This window comes from Typopeltis vanoorti, chromosome 9 (assembly GCF_054136105.1).
Source record: "Typopeltis vanoorti isolate ZY-2024b chromosome 9, IOZ_Tvanoo_1.0, whole genome shotgun sequence".
Taxonomy (NCBI): domain Eukaryota; kingdom Metazoa; phylum Arthropoda; class Arachnida; order Uropygi; family Thelyphonidae; genus Typopeltis; species Typopeltis vanoorti.
The window spans coordinates 110395819-110422482 of NC_143557.1; the positions used below are offsets into that span (position 1 = coordinate 110395819).

The 26664-nt window shown below is 34.1% G+C and overlaps 1 protein-coding gene across 5 annotated transcripts in view; it reads right to left on the reverse strand.

Annotated features, from left to right (window-relative positions):
- Positions 1 to 1870: 1870 nt before the first annotated feature.
- LOC150103420 (solute carrier family 52, riboflavin transporter, member 3-B-like) overlaps positions 1871 to 26664 on the reverse strand; it is a 130134-nt gene continuing 105340 nt past the window's right edge. For all 5 annotated transcript variants that reach the window (XM_090398002.1, XM_090398000.1, XM_090398003.1 and 2 more), the window contains 2 exons: positions 9723 to 9953; positions 1871 to 2288 (listed from right to left, as the gene is read on the reverse strand). In XM_090398002.1, coding sequence (XP_090254128.1) covers positions 2085 to 2288; positions 9723 to 9953 — 435 coding nt within the window. In that variant the 3' untranslated portion in view covers positions 1871 to 2084. The remainder of the gene's footprint in view (positions 2289 to 9722; positions 9954 to 26664) is intronic.

Consider the following 26664-nt stretch of genomic DNA (forward strand, 5'->3'; position numbering starts at 1 on the left):
GGACTAGTTAGAATTGAAGGAAATACAGGAAGACAGTTTGATGTAAAATCAGGTATAAGACAAAGATGCACATTATCTCCTGTCATCTGGAATTATAAGAAAGAGAATAAAGCTGAATGTGAGAATTACAAAAGAATTTCTCTACTAAGCAATTCCAGGTAAGATTTACACAAGCATACTTGAAGAGGTTGAGAAAGATTGTGGAAGAGAAACTTGGAAAAGAACAAGCTAAGTTCAGGCCATACAGAGGTTGTCAAGATCAGATTTTCACTTTAATAATTGACAAACATTGGAAATGACAATGATCTGTACTTAAGTTTTGTAGATATGGAAAAGACATAAAATAAGCTGCAGAGGAAAAACTTTTCAAAATACTACCATTATAGGGTAAACTGAATATTATGCAGGACAATACATAGTTGATGTTGAAGCTGTAAATATGGACTAGTTAGAATTGAAGGAAATACAGGAAGACAGTTTGATGTAAAATCAGGTATAAGACAAAGATGCACATTATCTCCACTCTCATTCATCATCTATATGAATCACATTATCAAAGAAAGTAGCATTAAACCTGATATTAGAATTGGAGATATCAAAATTCAGCTCTTTGCTTTATGCAGATGAATTTGTACTTCTAAACACATTGAGAGCAAGTCACCAGGCTTGTTCTCAATGCTAAATTCTCTAGCTAAATTGAATAACAACTGTAGCAAATTTGGCATGAAAATTAGCAATAAAAAGACCCAAACTATGAAAATGTGCAGGAACACAGAAAACTTCTGCTGCATTCTAAATGGAGAGCCTATAGAAGAAGCAAAATATTATTTCAGCTATTTGGGAACAGTTTGTACTGGAGATGGCAAGTTAAATCTGGTAAAAGACAACAGAATAAGCAAAGCTGGCATGGTGGGTAGCCAGATGAATAAATTTAAATAGAATAAGAGAGAAATTAGCCAAAACACTAAACTAGCAGTATACAAGATGGTGTTCAAACCAGTTTTTTAAGTTATGGATCAGAGGGATGGCAGAATCATAATAAAAATGAAGACATTGCAGGGCTAATCAAAGATGGTATTGGTCTTAAATAGAATGGTGAGGTAAGATTAGCAAAACAGGTATTTGATGCCAAGATGGCAGAAAGAGGACTAAGAGGAAGACCAAGGTCTAGGTGGGTTGATTTAGAAGTGGCTCAGAAGCATATGTTAGACTAATTTGGAGAAAAAATGTTGATAGGCAATCATGTAGTTCTGTCATAGTCAACTGAACACTCCCTTGAAGATACATATTGATCATGACCATCTCCAAGAGTAAAATTATTACCATAACAGATTCTAAAATGTGAGCCAGAGCATTGAGAGAGAAAGAGATGTTGGAATGTTTTTTTTTTTTTTTTTTAATTTGGTCACTATAAATAAAAGATACCAAGAAAATATATTCTTGGTTTAATCCTTTATCCAAATATAAACAAACAAAGCTTGCACATTCATATCAGTTTTCTTAGTATCTCATAATGCAAAGCACACATCCTTTTGGGTATGTATAATGCTAGGCATTATGGAAAAAGTCACCAAGACCAGTTTCGACCTTTATTGAAGTCTCATCGGTGGAAGCCAGACCAAGAAGGGCTACAAATACGACAAGTTTTTTTTGAGATGAATATTCTAAACAAGTAATTTTGTTTGATACTCAAAGAAACTAAATTCATGATAAAAATCGCTTCTATAAATAATGCATAATATTCATGTAAAGGATGATGAATGAGCAAGAAAAACTGATTTTTATTCACCATTACTAATCTAACCATCATGTAACTAAATGCATCACACTCTAAATAAACATTAAAAATGAATAGCAAAAAAATGCCAAATAATTCAGAGATATTTAATGAAGCCATAGGACTTAGGAATTAAGTGCTGATTGAGCAACTGCAAGTATTTACACTTTTAATTTAATGAACAAAACATGATTTTTTTAGAATGTTCTTTAAATTTCTTGACTAACAAAATTCTCAATGATATTCTGTCATAGACCTCCTTATGCAGTATGTGTATTATTTAAATAACAATGAAAATATTCTTCTGTCATCTCTCAATACATGCATTGTAACTCTTAAAGATATCACCAGTATTAATAAGAAGAGACATTGTTATGGCACCTAATACTGAGCCAACCTGAGATGAAATTCCACACCAAAACAAAGCATTTTGCCCCTCTTTACGAAGTATGTTTGCTATAGCAGCTTTTACATAGGAAAATAATCCAACCATCACAATCCAGGATGATACCTATTAAAGAGAATGTGAAAATATTATTGGGTGCATGTTATAATATCTACTGCAGAATTATTACTAAAGTATCAGTCCCAGAAAAATGCAGTTTACTGATTACTAATTTCTTTAGTGATTTCCCTTATTGAGACATAACAGAATGATACAAATAAAGTAACAAAAAAGTTGATTTCTGAAGTAATTTTGCGAATTACTTCAGAAATTCTGTAATGCTCTGGATATTTTTTGTGTCAAAACAAATTCTACAAACAATTAGAAGGAACTCCACTTTCCCCTGCTCTAGCTAACTTTTACAAATACAGGAGAGGATGAGAATTATTTATGATGAACAGCAACCACAGAAATATCTATAGCATGTTGCAGAAATGTAACATCAGTGAGAATATATTGAAACAGTGAAAGACAGGTCATTAATTTATCTGTTCTCCTCTGCATTGACTCAAGAATTTTATGCAACCTCTTGACAAGGTGGTGCTGCCCCAGATAAGATTTTCTCTCTGCTTTAAGCTTCAGCTTAATGCACCTCCAATACTTCAGTGCAGGCAGTTCTGTCCATCATTTTTTGGTCCACCAAATCGTCATTATGTCTTTGGTTTCCAGTCTCTTACAACACAGTCCTCTGCATCTAACGATGCAGAAGATTCACAAAGGTGGTAAGTGGTCTTTGGAAGGTATAGTATGAGGACGAAATGAATGTAAATTACAAAACCTCATGAATAGTAAGATGGGGATATGATTGAGGATATAAGTTAATCAGAGGTTGTAATCAGGTTTACATGCAAGAAACTTTTCATAGAATGGGATAGGGTGGGTAGAACAGGAGGCCATCCCTGGAAAGTGTATAAGAAGGGTGTGAGCAGAGGAGTGAAGAGAAGATTGTCTGCATGAAGAGTGGCTGGGAGTGGAGTGCACTGACAAAAAAATTGAAAGAAAAAAAAAAAAAAAACACTGCAAATATAATACATGATGGTTTATTTTCAGTTACAATCTCGAAATTGTTGAACAAAGAAAAAGCATCTAAACCAATACTATACTGACATTGGAGTTCACGGTATCTCTCAGATACAATTCACTATCAAATAATACTTTCACATTAGACTCTATCATTCTCATCATCGGACTCGAGTAACAAAATCGCTGAATCTCTTCAACATCTGATGTAATCCAATCGATATATTTATCCAGCCATTTTCAACAGTAAATAAATAAAAAAAAACCTAAACCAATACTAAACTGACATCAGAGGTCGTGGTATCTCTCAGATACAATTTACTATGAAATATCACACACCTTTATACAATAACACGTGTTAAACCAAAACTGTCCGCATAACCAGTGTGGAATATCACTTGTAATATATGCATACACAGCTACTAATGACCTCCAAGCAATACACTGGATATGTGTAAGAATATTTATATATTTGCAGAAGTCACAGGGTGACTTCCGCAGGGTTAAATTCCTGATGGTGCTTTTTATTTCTTCACTGTACTAGGGAGTCCATCTTGTTTTGTATTTCCAGTTTGTTAAGTGCTGCACAAGCTGCTTGTTTAACTTTCATTTTGAATTTTTTCCAATGAGAGTCTATAGCTTTTTCATAACTTTTTTTGAAATTACTCTTTTAGTCTATTTTGGTAAAATATTCTTATGCTATCATCATGTAATAATTCCACCTTAAATGTAATTCCTTGTATTTCATTATTTTTATTTTTCACATCATTTATATTTTGTTGGAATCTATTCTCATCCATAGTCCAATTATTTCCAATGCCTGTGGGTGACTGAATTTTAATATCCAATATTTCAACTGGTTTTACTGTTAATTGTTATCATATAATCTATGGAAAACATTTGTCCACATTATTTTGTACTGATTCTTGTGAATTTATTCTAATATAATAAATTCAAAATTTAAGAAACTTCAGAATTTATTCTAAATTCTGAAGCAATCTTATTCCATTTGAGCTTTGAGTTGTTGGATTTAATCTTTAACATGTACCTGGTATTACACTGTTTCCAATCATTGTATTTAAGTCGCCTACCAGTATTATTAATCCAGTCGATGACTTTTATTTTATTTTATTATTTTTTTTACAGTTTTTGTAGCATTTCATAAAATTTTTCAATTTCGGTTTTAGATTTTCCTTCTTCAGGGCTATAGAAAGTGATTATATTTACAATTTTATTTTTATTCTTGGTATTCTTTCAGATACGTAGTCCCATTCTTTTATTTCATTTTGAAATCCCAACAGCTGCTTTAGCTTTCTCGTTTCTCTATTCCACTAAAAAAATGCAATAGTTATTTAATTTATACATTCCTCTATCTTTCTATTTTGTTTCTTATATGAATGCTATTTTTATATTTTGCTTATCCAATTTTTCGATTAATCCCTGTTTTTGATTTAAGGAACAAATGTTCCAACATCCAATCCTTAATATTTCTAAAGTGCTTTTCTATTCTTTCCTGGTCAGATCCATTTGGACTGGCTGCATCTTATATTGTTTCTGTGGGCATTTAATTTGTACATTAAACTACCAGTATAGATTGCCCACATCACCAGTTCACTCTTTCACATGCTGGGGTAGCAGGTAGATTGAGAACCCAGAAAATCATGTGGCAAGTAGGAAGAAGAATGACTATGGAAGACTAACTTTAATGGGTGGGGATGGTATAGAAGCGATAGAGGCAGGTGAAATAACTGGGCTACTCAGTAACCATTTTGCAAGGGTAATATAATCCAAGTGGGATAATGCTGTGGAAGAGGTGGGATAATGCCACAGCATTATCCCACTTATGTGAGAATAGAAGTTGATGAATTGGAGGTACTTAGAATATGGCAAAAATCTCAATACAAATGCAGCTATGGGATTAGATGGGATATCAGCTCATATTTTATGAGAATATGCAAGGGAATTGGCAGTGACTTTGACTAGGCTGTTTAATTTAAGTCTCAGCTCTGGCAAAAGTCCCAAGGGAATGGAAGGAAAGCAAAATAATTTCTCTGCATAAAGGAGGATCTAAATCTGTGGTTGCAAATTATAGACCAATCATTATCTCAAGAGTGGTGGTAAAAGTATTAGGAAAGTTGGTTAAAAAAATAATTCAGGAATGGGTAAATAAGAATATGATACTCTATGAGGGGGGGGGGGGCAGCATCGCTTTGTGAAGGGCCAATTATGCCTTAGTAATTTACTAAGTTTATTTATAATGAAGTGACAGCTAAGTTGGATAAAGGGAATGGCCCCTCATAGAGTATCATATTCTTATTTACCCATTCCTGAATTCTAGATGTGGTTGTATCAAGACTTTATAAAGAGGAATGATAGCTCACAGGATTACTTGGTTATTGAAGAACACACTAACAAGCAGAGGTAAGAGAGTTATCATTCCTCTTTATAAAGTCTTGATACAACCACATCTAGATTACTGTACTCAGGTCTAGTCACCTGAGTTTCTTGGGAATGATGAAAGGATCGAGAGGCAAATGACCAAGATGGTGAGCAGTCCGTGGAATGCTCCCTATGAGGACTGATTGAGAGATTGAGCATGTTGCAGAAGTTGGTTGTTAGGCAAAAAAAGAGGGAATATGATAGAAATATTTAAGTTAAAGGATTTTATAGGCATAATGCAGATGAACTATTTCAGCACTAGGCTAGAGGGGAAAAGGGGCAGGAAAAGAGTTCATTCACAGAAATTGGGTTAGAGTGCATTTAACAGAAGTGTGAGAACTATATTTTTCACTTGGAGAGAGAGAGAGAGAGTGGTGAATGAATGGAATAGGTTTCCAGAGTCAGTTATGAGTGTTTTATCTGTTAATGGTTTCAAGGAGGGGTATGATAGATAATGTATGGATGGTTCTGACTCTATGGAGGTGTTCATACAATAATATGGGGGGAGGGGGATGAAAAGTTCTTTTAAACAACTAGAACAAAAATGATATTAAAGCTATTGATATAATCACAGAATTTCAAATTGTAATAATCTGTTATTTTTGTTTAGGATGAGTTGCTTTAATATCATTTTTGTTTTAGGTGTTTATCAGAAGTTTTCAGCCCCCCCACACGTAATACCATTTAGGCATATGGTGATTTTTAAGTGAAGCTCAGTTGATCTACAGCATATTCTCTGCATATGCTTTTATGTTGGTGTGTCTATTAGTAATTTTGTATATTATCCCTAGGCATCAGGGATATATACAAGATTAAATATTATATAAGAATGAGATCATCCGGCTAGAGAAACATCTAGGAGTGAATCAGCATAAACAAGAGGCCAACATGATGCATCTGCAGAGTAAAGAACAAACATCTGTTATAAGACTGGTAGATGCTCCACTATATAGGTAGATGAATTCAATTACTCTGTGTAACAACACTATTTTTAGTGAGGGTTTGAAGTGATGATAGACTCAAGAACAAAGTTCAAGTTTACTTTTTTCATAATTTCTTATAGCATGTAATATGAGTGATATTATGTCAAACATCATGGTGTAATCCAGCATTATTTTTGTAGAGAGGCTTTAAAGCAGGCTAGTCACTAGGCAGCAATGCTCAAATGACAATACTTTAAAAGGCTTCCAAGTTCAGCCGTCATCAAGATCTTCCAAATATATGTCTTAAACACTGATCTAAACATTCTCAAACAGGGTATAGGTAATATAGTAAATATGTTGCTATCAAAACACTACCATACTTCTAGGATAAAGGATCCTACTTCACTTCCTCTTACTTTTGAGAGATGGAAATATGATCTTGGATTGACCTTTATATTTAGCTTATCTTGGCATTACATCCAGTCCTCATGGCATTCTTATTCATTCAAAATTCAACAGATGTGTGTTTAGAGCAGCGCTTCCGAAACTGTGGGCCGTTGCCCCCTTGGGAGCCATAGGCTTTGTTGAAGGGGGGGGGGGGCAGTGAAATAATGAAAACAAATTTAAAATGTTTTAAGACTAAGTAGATTTTTTTTATCTTAAAAGAAACGCATGTAATTTTTATTATTTATTATTTTGTTTTTGTTATTTTTTATATTTTAATGGGAAAAAACCACACATTGGTGCGGGTTCACAAATTTTGCTTCCTGCGTATTTCGCCACTTAATGAATATTAGTAAATATATGCTTATTCATATAAGTTTCATTTCAAAACAGAAATCTAAAGATTTCAATTTCAAATATTTCACCTGATATTGACTTTTTGTGTAGCAGTATCGAAACACATCCATCACATTAAATTGTTATTAAACTTCTTTTAAGTTTTTAATTCTTTCTTCATTACTAATCGTTTTACGTTTCATGTGCTTGTACTGCAAATGTACAATAACAATATATCTATATAAAAAATGAGGTAATGTGCCATGTCAAATGTGTATGTAAGAGGCTAAAAATGTAATATTTGCATTTGATTTTTGCAATGTTTACTGTGTATGTTTGTATTGAATATAAATATACAAAATATTATAATAATATATATCTATATTACAATTTTTTTTCGAGGGGGGGGGCCATGAAATATTTTAATTTTTCCAAAGGGGGCCATGACATCCAGAAATTTGGGAAGCACTGGTTTAGAGCAATGCAGAAGGATAAATAATTTTTTTTTCAAATTTTAATTAATAATATCAAGTTAATTTGTTGTAGCATTTTTTTTTTTTTTTTTATGAGCATTTAACAGACTGAGTTGTTTAAATTTTAAGATAAACTTGTATATTTTCTATTCAAGTAGATACTATCAGTATAGTGCCAATACAAACAGAATAATGGTAGCCATGCCAACTTTGTGTGAGAGTTAAATATGTGAGATTTTGATAGGTGCATAATGTGCAAGAAGTATTCATCACAAAAAGTTGAAAGACTTGCAGAAGGAAAGCAAAACTGATGAGCAGTGGTGGCCGGTGAAATTTTAAGTGGGGGGTGCTGCCTATACAAAATAAAAAACAACAACAAAAGAATGGAAAATGGTGGTCATTTTTGTGCAAAGCTGGGTAGTCTCACTGAAACATACACACAAACGTTATGAACAGCTTGTTCTGAGCACAAACCTTTCAGTGGCTAAAGTATTTCAAAGAGGACAGAGAATGTAGCAGACAATCCTCTAATCCTCCAACATATTCTTAACATCTTTTCTCCTTAGCCCTCTATCTGGCTTAGGTACATTGATGATATATTTGCCATTCTATGAAACTCTTCAGTGTCTGAGTTTTATAAATTTCTAAAAAAAATTAATTCCATCCATCCATCCTAGAATTAAGGCCGGTCTGGTTGGCTGAGTGGTTAGCATATTCACTCTCTAGCCAAAAGGCTGCGGGTTCGAATCCCACCGTAGGCATGGATGTTTGTCATTGTCTGTGGAAACACTGGTGGCGACAGGCGGTAGATGGCACTGGTGTAGTCGCAGTTAGTTGTAGTTGGTGGAGAGTTGTAGAGTGAATTTTGTGCCCTCCCTCAATGAGTCTTTGGACTGCCTGGAGGTGTTACGTAATTTAATTTAAATTTTCTGGATGGTCTTATCTTGTGCAAATCTAATGGCAATCTACAGTTTTCTCCATATACAGAAAAGTAACACATACTGGAAGGTACATCAATGCTGAGTCACATCATTTGTTTATCTCATGTCAGGTATTATTAAAATACTAGTGCATCATGCACCATTTTATGTTCATTGATTCTTTTTTGAATAATGAACTGTCCTTTATCAGAGCTGTCCATCTCAAATGGTTACAGCACCAAACTAATCAATAAAGTGATTACTAATTATGGCTATCTGAATGAATACAGAAGTTTCTGTGACTTAACTGTTCTGTAGACAGCTTCCAGTATTGAGCTTGCATGTATTTAGATAAATAACAAATTTAATAAAACTAAAAAAATATAACTCTACAAGTTTTGTAGGTCATCATACTTACATTGTCAGGGATATTAGCAAAACAAAAAAAATAGAGACTACAAACAATTAATTACACATATCAGATGTTATCAGAACTTCATGATTGGTACATATAAATAATTTGTTTCAAATGCCTGTTTTACTAATATTTCTAGAATGCTGGCAATAAATATACATATAATATACATCAAACCTAATTTTTCACCAGGAAAATTTTCACAACAATTATATATATTTATAGATGTATTAAAATCATTATAGGAATTATGTTAATGCTATTTATACATACAACCTCCACTACTACATATAACAAATTTATATTTCATAACAAAAAAAAATATTATATACGAATTTCAAGGCATCCTCTGATTTTGGTTACAGCAAAAAAAACATTAATTTCATTACAAAGGTTCATATGAAATGCTATTTAAATATAATTACTGGATTATGACATTTCTGCATTCTGCTGGGGGGGGGGGGGGGAGGAACTGCACTAAAATGCAAAGAATACCCATTGATGCTACACAGTTGTCCTTTCTCACTTACCACGAGAATTTCTCCTACTGAAGTGCCCTGAAATGGTGAATGCTGACCAAGAGCTGCAGTGGCCATTAGATAACAGGATATACTTGTTGCTATAAATGCCATCACTGATACTATTTTAACTGATGTCACAATAATAAAGATGGCCACAAAGCATGCAGTTGTGTTTGATATGCTAGAAAGGGTAGCAGTCATATGGTAAACCAGATTTCCATATGGAAGGCAGGAATATGGCTGTAAGGATATAAAATGTATTAAGAATATTTTATATTTGTTCTAATATTATGAATTATCCAGAAAGACATCAAGAACTATTTCTATGCAACTTCAAAAGATTATTTTAGTTTTAATCATGACACTATTTCAAAATCAGATCCACAACACAAATATATGAAATGCCAAAATAATAAGATGGCAAAGTTTATTCCATAAACAGAATGTGTGGAGCATTCAAATGGGTCCATTACTTTGCACCCTATATTTTACCCTTGACATTTTATTAAAATTGCAGTGTTAAAATATAAGGTGCCTGTGTAGCCCTGTAGAAATGGCATTTGCATCCTGGGCCTGATTAGCATTCTACAGTATAATGCTATTTTAAAAGAAATTCATTATAGCACATAATGTATCTGTGGTTTCTATGAGTTTGCTATAATATGAGTCAAGTGCAATAATAATAATAATAATATATGAATGGAAGTTTATTTCACTTACATAAGTTTGCAGTCATTAGTCAATTTCAGAAAGCTTTTTCACTTGGTTACAAATTAGTTGCCAAGAAATTATATTTTTGTTTTAACCTTTAACAAGTATAAGCAAACAAAGTTTGTGCATGAAGTATCTTCATAACTAGGCTACTTGCATACAAAAGTGGTTGACTTTGCATCAATTGTTTCAGTATCCCATAATGAAAGCACATTTCCTTTCAGACATTATATTGCTATGCATTAAGGGAAGGGTCACTATCCAGACTGGTTTAACCTTTATTGAAGTGAAAAGTAAATGATGAACACCTGTGATGAACATCACAGATGTTCATCAGTGGGAGCAAGACCCAGAAGATACCAAGGTGAAATTAATACAGAATTCATTTCCCTTATTACTCAGAATTCGATCACCTTGTTACTAGAATACTCTGGGTCAGAGCTAGTTGTAGAAAGTTTTTCACTTGGTCCCAAATTAGAGTTGTCAAGAAATTATAGTCTTGTTTATTGTACAATGAAACCTGTGGAGTATTCATGACTAAACAAACACAAGTAAACAACAGTAATAAGTTTTAATAAGTAAATATTTCATCCTAAGTATCATAGGACATCGTCAGTACAGTTAATTCAAACAATACTAGGAATAACATACAGTTAGGATGCATGGTAACAATGGAATTCCAATATGCATGCAGTAGTGTGTTATAGAATTAAATTAAAATATATCTAGAGAAAAAAAATAGATTACATTAAAATAAGATAACATATATAAAAATTATTTTACACAACTTTGTATGACAATTTCCTAAACTTTAGGGATAGCAAGAACGTCATTACGTTCAGATTTGGTCTGTGAAGCAGAGCTTTAGCAATTTTCAGAAATGAAAGCTCTTACCTCCTTAAAATATAATGGAAACATAATCATCACCAGAGATGATGAGGGAAATACCACTGCTGTTCTAGATACCAATTCATATAACCAAAAAATGAATTTATTACTCCGAGATCGAAATACATACACCAAACTTGATTATGATCAAGTTTGGTGTACGTATGTATTTACAAACTCAAGAAACTCAACAAGTTACTTGATGAAACCACTTCCTTAGATGAAGAAACAATAAAAAAAACTGAGGACATACCATGCTAGGCCTCCTAGAATATACGATTCTATTAGCAGCCTGACTTACAAATTATCAAGTTTTTATCTAACCTTCTTCGTCCTCTCATAGGCCACTCAGCCTCATCAATTAAAAATTCCACCGTTTCACACAAAAATAAAAGACTGTTGGAAATTGACATGCTAATTAGCTTCAGATATGGTCTCCCTCTTCACTAATATTCCCCATAAGGAAACGATAGACTTGTTAACTCAAAAATTTCCATCTGATATTGTTGAATTATTCAAATTTGTTATAACGTCCGGATACTTCATTTGGAAAGAGAAAATTTACAAGCAAGAGGAGGGAACAGCAATGGTGTCTCCCTTATCACCAAACTTAGTCAATCTGTTTCTAGAATACCTTGAAGAAAACATTTTCACATTTAAACCCAAACCAAAAATTTGGCTACGATATGCTGATGACGTCTTTGCTGTCTGGGATCATTCTGAACAAGAATTACACCTGTTTCTAGACAAAATAACCCTTCTTCATCCTCGCATCAAATTCATGCTAGAAAAAGAATTTCCACAGAGTATCCCCTTTCTGGATTTACATATCTAATGAAAAGAAGATGGTTCCATCTCCACTTTTGTCTATTGCAAGCCGACATTTTCAGGTCGCTACATTCACAAAACCAGAGCGCACAGATTCTGCTCCTCTGAAGAATCTCTAAACCAAGAATTGGAAATAATCAAAAATACAGCCATACTAAATGGATACAATCCAAAAACAACTCAAAAAATCATCAGTCACTATCCAAACACATCAACCTAGACAAAAACATTTGTCTAGGTTGATGTATATTATTTACTTGATGCTACCTGGCATGTACAAGGTTCCATGTTTGTTCCTGTAAATTGTCTTACTATGGACAGACAAGTAGATCTGTTAATAAATGCATTTCAGAATGCCAAGACTATATCCATCTTATCAAACCACAGAAATCTGGCCTCGCACAACATGGAGTTGAAAACCCAAACCATAGGATCCATTGGAGAAAGGCCAAACTTCTACATAGATCTTTATATAAACATAAACGTTTATATTAAGAAAGTGCTGAAGCCCTACTTCATAGACCAAATCTGAACCGTAATGACGTTCTTGCTATCCCTAAAGTATGGGAAATTGTCATACAAAATTGTGTACAATAATTTTTTAATATATGTTATCTTATGTAATCTATTTTATTTTTCTCCAGATATATTTTAATTTAATTCTATAACACGCTACTGCACGCATATTGGGATTCCATTGTAATCATGCACCCTAACTGTATGTTATTCCTAGTATTGTTTGAATTAATTGTACTGACGATGTCCTATGATATTTAGGATGAAATATTTACTTATTAAAATGTATTACTGTGATTACGTGTGTTTGTTTAGTCATTATAGTCTTGTTTGATCCTTTATCCAAGTGTATGCAAACAAACTGTGAGTGAAATATTTTCATGACTAAGCTTAGGCATATATAAAAACAAATATTCATTTCAGGCATGTAGACCTGAATTTTCGGTTTTTATGAAGTGGTGACATGAAGTTTTATTATCTTACTTTACTTCAGTTGTAAGTCCAGACAGGAAGCCCATTTGGATCAGGAAATCAGGATCAAGAAAATATAGGATTTTTTTTTAGTGATTAATTATGAAAGATTAAAACTCATTCATAATTAATAATAATATAAAAAAGTATTATAAAGTAAAAAAACTAAAGTTAATTCAAGGTAATCTTTAAAACAATGTCACATACAATGATACAAACTGCCAGATTATAATCACAAAAACCATTCATTTCAGTCATGCTTACTAAATGAAACATCCTAAGAGTCTTCCCCCTCCCTTCTCCCCCTCAAAAATGTTGCACATTTTTGAGGGGGAGAAGGGAGGGGGAAGACTCTTAGGATGGATCTATTTGCTTCAAGCAAATAAGCAAAACCATGTTTTGCTGGCATGAAGACTTGAATTTTCGGTTTTTATAAAGTGGTGACACGAAGTTTTATTATCTTACTTTACTTCAGCTGTGGGTCCAGACAGGAAGCCCATTTGGATCAGGAAATCAGAAAGAGTTCAAAATAGAGAAAAGAAAAGAAAAAGAGGATTTTTTTTTTTTTTTTTTTAGTGAAAAGGGATTGAAGATGATAAGCACCTCTGTAGTGCAACTGGAAGAACAACAAAGCATTAAGCTCTTTCATTGGGAAAAACCTGAGTTTCATTCTCGTCATAGCAAGAGGAATCTATATAAAAGTTTTTTTTTTCAATTGAAGGCGAGTTGGCTGATTTAATCTGGGGGTGCAGGTTTTTCTACAAATAAAAAGCTAAGTTTTTCATCCTGCACACATGCAAATCAGCCCTAGTACATTCCGCAATTTACAAACAATATATATACTATTAGTTACAGTAGTATCACACTGTGTTGTTAGTTGATGGATTTGTAGCATTGTGTGGAAGATGGTGGGTTTTGTGGGATAGAGTGCCCTCCCATGATGAGTCCTTGGACTCCTTTTTTTATGTCACGCAACAATCATAATAAAGAACATGTATGGTTTGCCTGAACTATGACTGCAGAAATCAAGTGTCTATGAAGCATATGTCTGCTAACTGCATTATCTGGCTGGTTTGCAGCATGAAACTTGAGGTTCCACAAGAGAAATCCCTGCTACCTCTGTATGAGGCTTTTTTAAACTTTTCTTTAGTTGAAAAGCTTATAAAGCACCCTAGAAAGGATTTAAATCCAAGTCTTCCTGATTGAAGGACAAACATTAGGTTTGTCCTTCAGTCTTGCACAAACTTGCAAGTGTACAAATAAAGAATGTGTAGAAGTTTAAGAAAAAGAAGGAACTGATCAATAAAAAAAAAAAGTCGACAAATTCATTTTGCATGTTTCATTGTTGGATCATTGAAGGAATCCAAGTATACAGGACATGTAAAAATTGAGCCACTAAGGCTAGTGACATGTAACATCCAGCCTCTCCCAGCCAAGACAACCTTGCTAGTATGGTTCATTTCGACAAACTGGCTCTAACAATTCTGGTATACAGCACCACCAAAAATGAATATTTTCCTTAGTTAGAGGGGAAAAAAAAACTAACTAGACCTCGAGGTGATAGATAACTTTCATTATCTAGTACAACGGCTACCACCATGTTTACTGGATGCCTGAAGTAGCTGTTTTGGTACAGTCTGCTTTCTTCTAATCTATGTGGTGTGGGTATATCTGACACACTCCAGCAACCCCAAACTCCCAACTTTGAAAGTAAAACAGAAATTGTTTTGCAGATCAAATCATATCAGATAGTACATGGGATCAAACCTGATGGTAATCCAGCAAACATTTACTCTGCTAGGTCATACTTGAAGGAAGTCAGAGTATAGTAGCACATAAGACAACTTGGCACGACCACGCAGTGAACTATGAACTGGAAATGCGTACCATCTTTCTGTGTGTGTGCGAGAGAGAGATGCCTGTAGGCCTTTCACTCTCACTGCATGACACTGCTCTTCAACTCATCAACACAAATGAAGAGTGCAAGTCAACCCAAAAATTCTAATATTACTGAAAATTAAAAAAATCTCTCTCAAAAAAAACAATATCAAAAATAATAATAATAATAAAAAGCTAATCCAAAAAAACAAAAATCCAACAACAACAAAAAATGAAACACTGATATCCACTCTAACATTTGTGGTTTTAACACCAATATAAATGAAGTTCAGATCACTGATCTAAACCTGTCTGTTGTTTCTAACAGAACTACATCTGGTGAACTCAGCCAATACTGTCCATGGTACCATTCCTATACTACTTCATATGATTCCTCCTGCCACAAGGGTAGAGCCTGTGCATTTATCAAATCTAACATGTCATGTCAGGGAATCTTAAATTCCCTTTTCATGATCTGGTCTGGCTCAAACTTCACTTGTCCCAATCAGGTGAATTTATTTGCTTGCAAAAGACTGGTTTCTCTTCTCCAATTACACATACTAAGCTGGAAGAGATCTGTAGATATTTGCCACCAGTAAAATCTTCCAATTTGTTGATCAGCCTCCAAATACTTGATATCCTCTCCCTTTTCCTAACACCTATGATTTCTTCTTAACCAGTTCTCCTGATAAATATACTGAGGATGTTAGTTCTCCTCTTAGCAGCTGTTCACAGGTATGGTCACATGGGATCTGAGAAGACAGGGAGGCAGTTGAGATGATAACTGGCTTACACAATTGTGCATGTGAGGATGTACAAATGGAATGTTGATCTCCAGAGTCTGAGGAATAGATAGAGAAAAAGAGATATAATAGAAACATACAGTATAGATAAAACTGAGATTTTGCGGCAAATGTCAAGGGGAGAACACTCTCAGATGTGATTAATGATATTATTAAGAAGCACGTGAGGACCAGATTCTTTTCATGGGTTGTGTGGCTTTTGGAAAATGTGATGAAGGAGATAAGTGTTCATAGTGTTGATTATGGTTCCATATAAAAAAAAAAAAAATCTGACCACCAATTATGAACTTTTTTTTTTTTCAAAAACAAATCCTCCCTTTAATCTAAATGATTCCCTACATAAATCATAGCAAACAAGCAAAGATAAGACATCAAAACTTTTTAAAAAATCTAAAATTCAAGTGTATGGATCAGTTGCACTGAAAACTTAAGTTTATTATGAAAAACAGAGAAAGAGAGTGGAGGAGGTGTTATGATAGATACCTATAAACTTCTGAAAGGGTATTACAGGATATTGGTTCAAAAAAATCTTTCATTATATGAAAGGTGTGGAAAAGAAAAGGGACATCCATGGAAGTCAAGTTTGTGTTGCATTAAAAACAATATTTTCTATCCATTTCTTTTTCCTTTAAACACGCTTCTGTTTTGGATTTCAGAAAACACTTTTAGTAGGCATTCTGTACACATACCTATACAATTAACCCCCCCCCTGAATTCTTTTGTTATTATTGAAATATTCTAGTGTAATTCTTCTCTGAACTCTTGATTAGTTTCATGATCTCCATTTCAGTCAATTATGTTTTATTTATTTTCCTCAAGCACTTGTTTTCAAAGCTTGTGAAATCTTTGTTCTTTCTTCTGTTAGATGACTCAAGTCTCTGCATCATAAAATATGCTTTGATTTTAAGTTCTTTGGAGACATGCATTTTTCCATCTACAGTCAAACCTGGTTATAATGAGTGCCAAGGGACTGACTAAAGTTCCTAATTATAAACATTACTCACTATATCAGTGATCAGTTTTTTAAAATCCTCAATAACTCAACAAAAAATTGATTAAAAAATGCAAAAGAAGTATTAGAGAAAAATAATAAAATAACTGCATCACCATCATCATTAACAGCTTTCTTCAGTCCACTGCTGCATGACTGCCTCTCTGTTCTTCTTCCATTTTAACTGGTCTTGTGCATCTCTCCACCATAAATATCCACAAACATCTTATCTCATCATCCCATCTTGCCACTGGTCTACCTGGCTTCTGATAACCAGTTCTTCGTGTCCATTCTGCTGTTCTCTTTGTCTATCTGTTGTCAGACATTCTCAATCACGTATTGACCAGTGCCATTTGTTGCCTTTTATTACTGAGGCAATGTCCATTACCTTTGTTTGCTTCCTTATCCAAGTATTATTTTTTTTATCTAACTGGGTTATCCCCAAAATGGTGCCTTCCATGTTTCTGTGTTGTTTTCAGTTTCTCTAGTGTTTTTAAGTCAGACTCCAGATTTCACTACCACAGTTCACTGATGGGAGTACACACTGGTTGTAGATCTTTCTTTTTAGGCAGTTTTGTAAACTGATTTTAAATCTCTCTCTATAATGGTTAAAAACTTTCCATCCTACTGTTATTCTAACTGAAATTTCATTATCAAGTTTATGTTTGTTTGAAATGATTTGTCCTAGATATTTGTATGGATTCACTATTTCAATCTGTATTTGATTTATTTTAATTTGTTTTTGTTCTGAAGTAATTCCACTCTACGTTATTTTTGATTTATCCATATTTATATTTGTAGGCCTATATCCAAGACTTACTTCATCATCATCATCAAATTCCTGCCATGTACCCTCAAGGGGTGTACAGGATATGATAGTACTACATGAAAAAAATTACATCATTATTAATTTCCTATCTACAATTTTCCTCCAAATCAGACTGTTACTTGTCAAGACTCCAACATTATCAGATCTTATATTTCTATCGTCTAAAGCATTTTGTACCGTATCAATCCACCTATATCTTGGTCTTCCTCTGGGTCGTTTTGCTGCCAACCTGGCAGAGAACACTTGTTTGGCTAATCTTTCCTCGTCCATTCTGTTTAAGTGACCATACCACCTAAGATTAGCTCTGCTAATGAATTCCTGGATGCTGACAATGTCAAGTTCTTTCCTAATATCCTCGTTTTTAATATGATATTGCCATTGATGCCATCTGTTCATGCCTATAATCTTTCTCAGGACTCTCATATCTGTGGTCTCTAGTCTTTGGTCAAGTGTTTTACTTCTGACCCAGCTCTCAGATCCATAAGTTAAAACTGGTTTGAACACTGTCTTGTACACAGCTAATTTAGTGTTCCGACTAATTTCTCTCTTATTCCATATGAATTTATTCAGTTGACTTCCTACCATACCAGCTTTGCTGATTCTGTTGTCTATTTCCATATTTAATTTACCATCTTCACTAAAAATCGTGCCTAAATAGCTGAAATGTTTTACTTGGTCCACAGGTTTTCCGTTCACAACGCAGTTGACATTTTCAACGATTCTGCCTATTTGCATCGTTTGTGTCTTTTTATTGCTGACCTTCATACCATATCTATTACAACAGTTATTTAATTTAGTCAGAGAATCTTGCAGACTTGTAGCGGATTTATTTAGAAGTATAACATCATCCGCATAAAGCAAAGAGCTGACATTAACACCGCCAATTTTGATATCATGTTTAATACCACTTTCCTTCATAATGTGATCCATATAAATAATGAATAACAGAGGGGATAATGTACATCCTTGTCTCACACCAGATTTAACATTAAACCATCTTCCTGTACTTCCTTCAATTCTAACTGCTGACTTACAACTCAAATAAAGGCTAAGTATTGTTTGATATAATGTCCCATTGACACCATATAACTGAAGTGTATTCAATAGCTTCTCTCTTGGCACCTTGTCATATGCCTTTTCCAGATCGACAAAACTTAAATACAGATCTTTGTTATATTCCCATGCTTTCTCGACTATTTGTCGTAAAGTGAAGATCTGATCCTGACAGCCTATATTTGGCCTGAATCCAGCTTGTTCTTCACCAAGCTTTTCTTCCACAATTCTTCTCAACCGTTTCTCAAGTATACTTGCATAGATCTTGCCAGGAACACTCAGTAGGGAAATACCTCTGTAATTCTCACATGCAGTTTTATTTCCCTTTTTATATATGGGTACTATGAGAGCTCTACTCCAATCATCGGGAATTCGTCCCTCTGTCCAGGCTTTCTGAACTATGCAGTGCAGCCACTGTAAGACTCTTATACCACCATACTTCAGCATTTCTGGTCGAATATCATCTACTCCTGCTGCCTTTCCACATTTCAAGCCTTTGATGGCTTTTCTACTTCTAGTATGGATATGTATTCCTGACTGCATGCCTGGTCAGTGTTTTTTACCACTGTGCTGTCATCACTGCTTGTTTCATTTAGCAGTTTTTCAAAGTAATTACTCCATACTTCAAGGATATCTTTTTTTCCCGTTTTCATGTCACCTTTATCATCTCTAATTCCTTTTACAGCAGTCTTTCCTCCATTCTTAAGCTTCTTCAACAACCTCCAAAATATTTTGCCACCTTCTTGATATTTATTTTCTATATTCTTGCCAAAGTCCTCCCATGACTTTTGTTTAGCTAGTTTTACACAGTGTTTAGCATTCTTGCATTTGTCTCTATATTCTCTAAGAGCACAAGCTGACTTATTTGACAGGAACTTTTGGTATGGTTTCTTCTTTTCCTTCACTGCCTCTTTAACTTCCTGTGTCCACCAGGGAGTTCTGATTTTTTTATCCTTACAGATAACTTCACCACATGCCTCTCTGGCTGAATCAATCAATGTTTTCTTCAGAGTTTGCCACTGAATCTCCAAGGTTTGATTCCTGTTCTCAAACTCTTTCATTTTTTCTTCAATAATCTTTGTGTATTTTAGCCTACAGTTCACATCTGAGAGCTGCTCAACTTTTATTCACTTTAAAACTTTCTTACATGTTATTCTTTTCAATATGAAATTCAATCTTATCCTGCTCAAGACTAAATAGTGATCACTTCCAATTTCAAATCCTCTGTACACTCTGGTGTCCTGCACCAGGGAGAAAACATCACTATCAACAATAACATAGTCAATGAGACTTTTCTTATTCCTAGCCTCTTCTCTCCATGTGAATTTGTGCACATTTTTATGTTGGAACATGGTGTTAGTAATAACCAGTCCATGTCCTGAGCAGAAATCCAACAGATATTTGCCATTATTATTAGCTTTGCTCTTTTCTCCAAATTTTCCCAAAATATTTTTGTATGTCTCAAAATCATTTCCTACTCTGCTATTTAGATCCCCAACAAGGACCAATTCTTCATTTTTCATTGTGTCAGTTGCTTTTTCTAAAGTCTCAAAAAATTCCTCCACTTCTACCTTAGTAGAACCTTCTGTGAGACCATAGGCACAAATAAGTCTCATTGTCCAGTTCCCCATTCTCATATTTGCCCACATTACTCTACTTGAGACTGACTGCCATTCAAGAAGATTAGCCTCGTATTTTGTGTTGAATACTATGGCTACTCCTTCTTTTCCTTGATTGTCATTGCCTGAATATAACATTTTGTATTTATTGCTCAGAAAGATCTCACCAGTTTTGGTCTTTTTTGTTTCAGTCACCCCTATTATGTCGATCTGGTACTTATCTAATTCCTCAGCTAGCTCCATTTCTTTGCCATTCAGGCTTCTTACGTTGATAGTACCGATCTTTAACTCTGGTGATCTTGAGTTGCGGTTTATTTTCAGATTTGTTTATTTTCAGACTTACTTCATTTAATTCAATAATCATTACATAATTAAACTAATTGCATACCTAGATATTATTTGTATGAATATGCTTGTATCAACTACAATACACTTAATATTAACAAAAATTTATTTGTCCATAATTTTAAAACCATACATTTAATACTAAACAGTTTATTTCTCCATAATTAAAAATAATACTAATTTATAATAAACACGATTTCAGTTATCCTGCCAACTGTTGTTACATACAAAAATTTTGCATCCAAATTATTTAGCAAATTTTCCCACTTGAGTCTTCAAGATCGGACCTGCTCTGGAGAATCCAGCACTTCTTTTGGAGCAATGCTTCATTGACATTTGGAAACTTGCACTTGATAAATTTTTTTTCATTAAACATCTTTATTCTTCTGCAATGTTAATACTAGTGAAAAGGACAAAGAAACTTTTTATACACTTCAACATTTTTTGCACTGCTTTCTAACTTATGAATGATTTCATATTTTTCGAGGACCAAAAAAGTTTAAATTAAAAGTTGAGAGACACTTTCTTTTAGTACACATGTTTCAGATGGAAGGGTTCATTTTAACTGATTTTATAGTTGTGGCAATGTTTGGATAAAATGAAGGAGGAGAACCAGAAGCTAGCTACTGGAGAGGTAGGTAGAGTGAGGATTGTTCCTAAGAGCAAGATTAGGTTATAAACCAGTCCATAATCCAATGCTGGTGGTTATAAAAGCTGTCAATCCTTTCACTTTTATCTATTCCAAGAACTGGTAAAATGGGAGCCTTAACAAGAGTTAAGGCTCCCACTGATATTGAGTATTTGTTCCTCTTTTATTTTTGTTCTAAAATTTCAAACAATTTATTTCTGCTTATTGAGTTAAATACTTGCTTAAAGTCTATAAAAACAGCAGTAAAGTTTCTCTCTCCCCCCCCGCCACACATCAATTCAGCTAACTGTAAAAGAGTATAGATTGGATCAGTTATAGCTCTCCCTCTCATAAATTTCATTTGCTCTTCTCCTAAATGTTGCTTTCATCCTATTTTGTATAATTTTATTTAGTAGTTTTTCAACTGCTCCAAATTTTATTGTGATTTTAGTATTTTTATAATACTGAAGGATGATATTGAATATTTGTTCCTCTTTTATTTTTCTTCTAAAATTGCAAATTTTCTGCTTATCAAGTTAAATGCCTGCTTAAAGTCTATAAAACAGCAGTAAAGATTTCTGTCCCCCCCCTTCTCTCCCATACACACACAATTCAGCTAACTGTAAAAGAGTACAGATTGGATCAGTTATAGCTCTCCTAAATTTTGTTTGCTCTTCTCCTAAATGTTGCTCATAAGTTGCTTTCATTCTGTTTGGTATAATTCCGATAAATAATTTATGGGAAGATTATTCTTCCCAATTTCCAGTTATTAGAAATTTCCCCAGAATTTAAGACTATGTTGAATAACTGCTCTAGAACTATCAATATTTCATCTCTACCTGGAGTTTATCTGTTTTCATTTGTCTGACTGCAGCATCTATTACATATTTAATATTTTGGGGTTCTCCTCACTTTTAACAAACTTTTGCAAAAATTTGTTTAAAATAGTCCATCCATATTTCAAAAAAATTTTTAACTTCAGTCAGATTGTCTCATTTATCTTTCATTTTCAGTGGTATGGGTTTGTGTGTTTTTGAAAGTTATTTTATTGTACTATATACTAATATTGTATTATGATGAATAGCTCATTCTGATATATATCTGCTTTATTGATTTATTCAATTTGATTTTGCTTCTTTGTATGTAGATGTAATTTTATTTTTTAATTGCTTGTGGTTTTCTAGCAATTCAGGTATGATCAGAGTATAAAGTTTTTTCTTTTATCTATTTCTTTTGATGCCACAGATCTATTATTTCAGCAGTAGGCCAATTATTAATTGGGTCTCTCTTTTTTCTGTAATGTTTAAATTACAGAATGCCATCTAGTATGGTATTTCCCCTACCCCCTCCTTTTTTCTCCAAAATTCTTATGCATTTTCAAGAGTTAAGGCTCCCAGTTTTGATTTTTTCTTGATACACATTTTGTGTTGGAGTCTTAATTTTAAGGTGTCAAGTCTTAGAGGTCTTTTTCTATTTGTGATTGTTTTGAATTTAATATTTATTTCTGCTGATAGAACTTTGTGATCAGAATCCATATTTATTTTCTTTAAGGTTTCTACATTTTGAAATGATATTTTCCATTTTTTGTTGACTAAGATATAATCCATATCTATTTTCTTTGAGGTTTCTACATTTTGAAATGTTTTCCATTTTTTGTTGACTAAGATATGATGAAGATCAATTTCTTCAATTAACATGAAGTATTAATTGAAGAAACTTTTCATAACACAAGTAAACAATAAGAAACAATAAGAAATGCCCTTTAAAAGGCATTTCTTAAACAATAAGAAATGCTCTCAAAATACTTGCTATGGCAAGTATTCTGAGGGAAAAAATACTAAAGCTGTTTTTCTTTGTATAAAATGAAAAGAACCTTTTTCCTGAAACTTACTTGCATTTTGCAAAATGCATATGCATCTGCTGGATTCATTTCGTCTGTCATATTGTATATATTATTGTACTATTGACTAGTAAGAGATATAATTGAGCAGATTTTAATATCCCTCTATCAGGATCCAAGTTTTCATATTGTGCCATGCCTAAGGAATCAGGTATTGCAAATTTCAAAATATGATCACTGAATGAACTTTTTGCTAGGAGTTGTTTGTGCATTTGTTCTAATTTAATTAGTTGTAAGAAAATTTAATTTTAAAATCTTCATTAAATATAATAATATTATGATCTAATAATTCATATTTAACAGCAGCATTGGTTAGTTATATAGTAGATTAGAATGTGTGAAAAATTTTGTAATTAAAGTTTTCAGTTAACTCCAATACTTATTATATTCATTCCACAGACTTCAGGATGTAGAATGAATATCATAAATAGAATTCTGATATGTTTTTCATAGCCCTTCCTCTCTCTCTCTCTCTCTCTTTTTTCCCCTTTCTTACATCTTATAGTAGCACATCTGACACTAATGTTTTATTTGTATTCCTTTACAAATTATGTTAAATGGATGGAACTGAAAATTCCATTTGTGCCAAACTTACTTGCTGCATTCAAGACCTGGATTTGTGTAAAAATAACTTTGAAGCATTATGGTATTACTTATGAGAAACATATTAGTTGATGCAGAAAGAAACATTAGTATGTGAGCATAATTTCAGAGAAAACTAATGCTTGTGAAGATACAGCTTTGATAGTACCAATAATTACAATTTGATTAATGTATTTTTTTTTTTAAAAACTTCCAATATATTTAAAGTTAATGAAGTTTTTAGTAAAATAACTTGCAGCACTGCAGTTTATATGGATTTTGTGCACATTTCTTTAGAGTGAATTGTTGAAATGAAAAGAGAATTGTGATAGCAAGTCCATCAGGCAGCAGTAGCTGGTGGAAGTTATTTTCAAGAAAATTAAATTATTTACAAAAAACCTTAGTAACAGATCAGTCCATTAATTTTTTTACCAATAATTTATATAAAAATTAATTTATGCTAGACACCTAATAGTCACTGTATTTTATTTTTCATTCTACTTATTCCATTCATAGTCATTCATTCTAAAGATGCAAGTTAGATAGATCCACACAATCTTAATGTAGTAATTAATTATTATTATTATTATTATTATTATTACTATTATTACAGGCAACTCCAGGGAGTCATTAGACTCATCGAGGGAGGCCCCAAATCATATTCATCACAACTATCTGACATTCATACAGTATCTATCATACCTCGCCTTAAACTCATTCACTGTCACAGCATCCACTACAGACTCAGGGAGCGCATTCCACTCATTCACTACTCTAAAAGTAAAGAACCCAGCTCTAACACCTTTACTAACCACACTTTTGCCCAGTTTCCATGGATGTCCCCTAGTCCTCCCACAACCAGCCCTGTTCTCAAAAATATCTTCTGAATAAATTTTATAGAAACCCTTCAGTAATTTGAATGTCTCAATCATATCTCCCCTCCTCCGCCTATCAACCAATTTTTGCAACCCACAAATCCTCAACCTGTTCTCATACGGTTCATTTCACAGACCTGCTATCATCTTGGTCACTCGCCTCTGGATCCTCTCCACCTCCTCCCCATCAAGAAGAAACCTAGGTGACCAAATCTGAGCACAGTAGTCTAGATGGGGTCTTATCCAGGCTTGATACAGAGGAACAATAACCTGCTTGTCAACGTATTCTTCAGCAACCAAGTGATTTGATGAGCTGATTTGGCCACTTTTGCAATGTGTCCCCTAAATTTCAATTCCTTATCTACCAACACTCCTAAATCTCGTGCCTCATCAATTTCCTGGAGCACGGTTCCACCAATGCAGTAAACTGCCGCCAATCTTTTCACCCCAAAATGCATAACCTTACATTTTGCCACATTAAATTGACATCCATTCTCCTTAGCCCAGACCTCCAATCTATCCAAATCATCCTGCAAAATTTTGACGTCATCTGCATTCACTATTGCCCTACCCAACTTCGCATCATCCGCAAACAAATGAACTGTTCCTCTCAGATCATTTCCTATATCATTTATGAACAAATTAAACAGCATTGGTCCAAGAACAGATCCTTGTGGCACACCACTAGTCACAGGCCGTCTTGTGGACTCTACTCCCGAGTAAACCACTCTCTGATATCTCTCCGTCAACCACCCTCCTATCCATCTCACCAACCCTATGTCCATTCCCATATGCTGCAATTTACTGATTAGAATTCCATGTGGAATCCTGTCAAAGGCCTTGGCAAGGTCCAGTAGAATCACCGTAAACCCATTACCCTTATCCAGTTCAGCCGTCACTGTGTTATAATACGTGAGCAAGTTACTGAGGCATGACCTACCCTTCACAAAACCATGCTGTCCCCGATACAGTATCCCATTTTCTTCAATCCAATCTTGTATTTTCCTTTTGACTATTTTCTCTAAGACCTTTACAATGATTCCTGATATGCTAATAGGTCGGTAATTTACAACAGCAGTCTTGGAACCACCTTTATGCAGTGGAACTATTTTCCCCTCTTTCCACCTGCTCGGGACTAACCCAGACCCGAGACTCAAATTAAACAAAATGGTCAAGGGTACTGACAATTCTTTAGCTGCTTCTCGTACAACACGAGCTGGTATACCATCCAATCCCACAGATGTATTGACATTGAGGTTATGCAATAGACTACTCACCTCCACTTCATTAACCACAATTCCCGTATAATCTACTGGTTTATTCGTTTCTGTAATGTCACTACCTTGATGATATACTTTTGCAAAGTGCTCACTCAGTAACTCAACTATCTCAACTGATTCAGTTACCTCCCTACCATCGGCATTCTTTAAAATCAATCTGCCATGTACATTTTTCCTTTTACTTGCTACATATCTAAAAAACTGTTTAGGATTCTCTTTAGCCTGCATGGCCAATGTTCTTTCGTAATCCTTTTTTGCTTTTCTTACCACACTCGTCACCCTTCTGGCCTGCGCTTTATACCGTTCATGTGCCTGCCGGTCACCCTTCTCCTTAAATTCCCTCCATAGTTGTTTCTTTTTTTGCAACTCAAGCTTAATGGTGTTATTCATCCATTTAACCCCTACTTGATTTATTATTCGGACTCTAGGTATACAGCCAGCCATTGCTTCATGCAAGCACTTCTTAACTACCTCCCATGCACTATCAACTTCTAGTCCTTGCAGTTGTACATGCCATGGCACTGAACCAATCAAACTCCTAAGCTTGTCATACTTTCCCGCCCGATAATTCCACATGTACCCTGTCTTAATTGAAAATTCTACACCTTTAGCCACCTCCCAAGTTAAGACCCTATGATCACTCTCACCGATTGGTGGCAATGTGGTCATATTTGTTACAGCCAAATCCTCAGATGTAATTACTAGGTCAAGCACTCTCTGACCCCTAGTATTTTCCATTACATGCTGTCGCAGA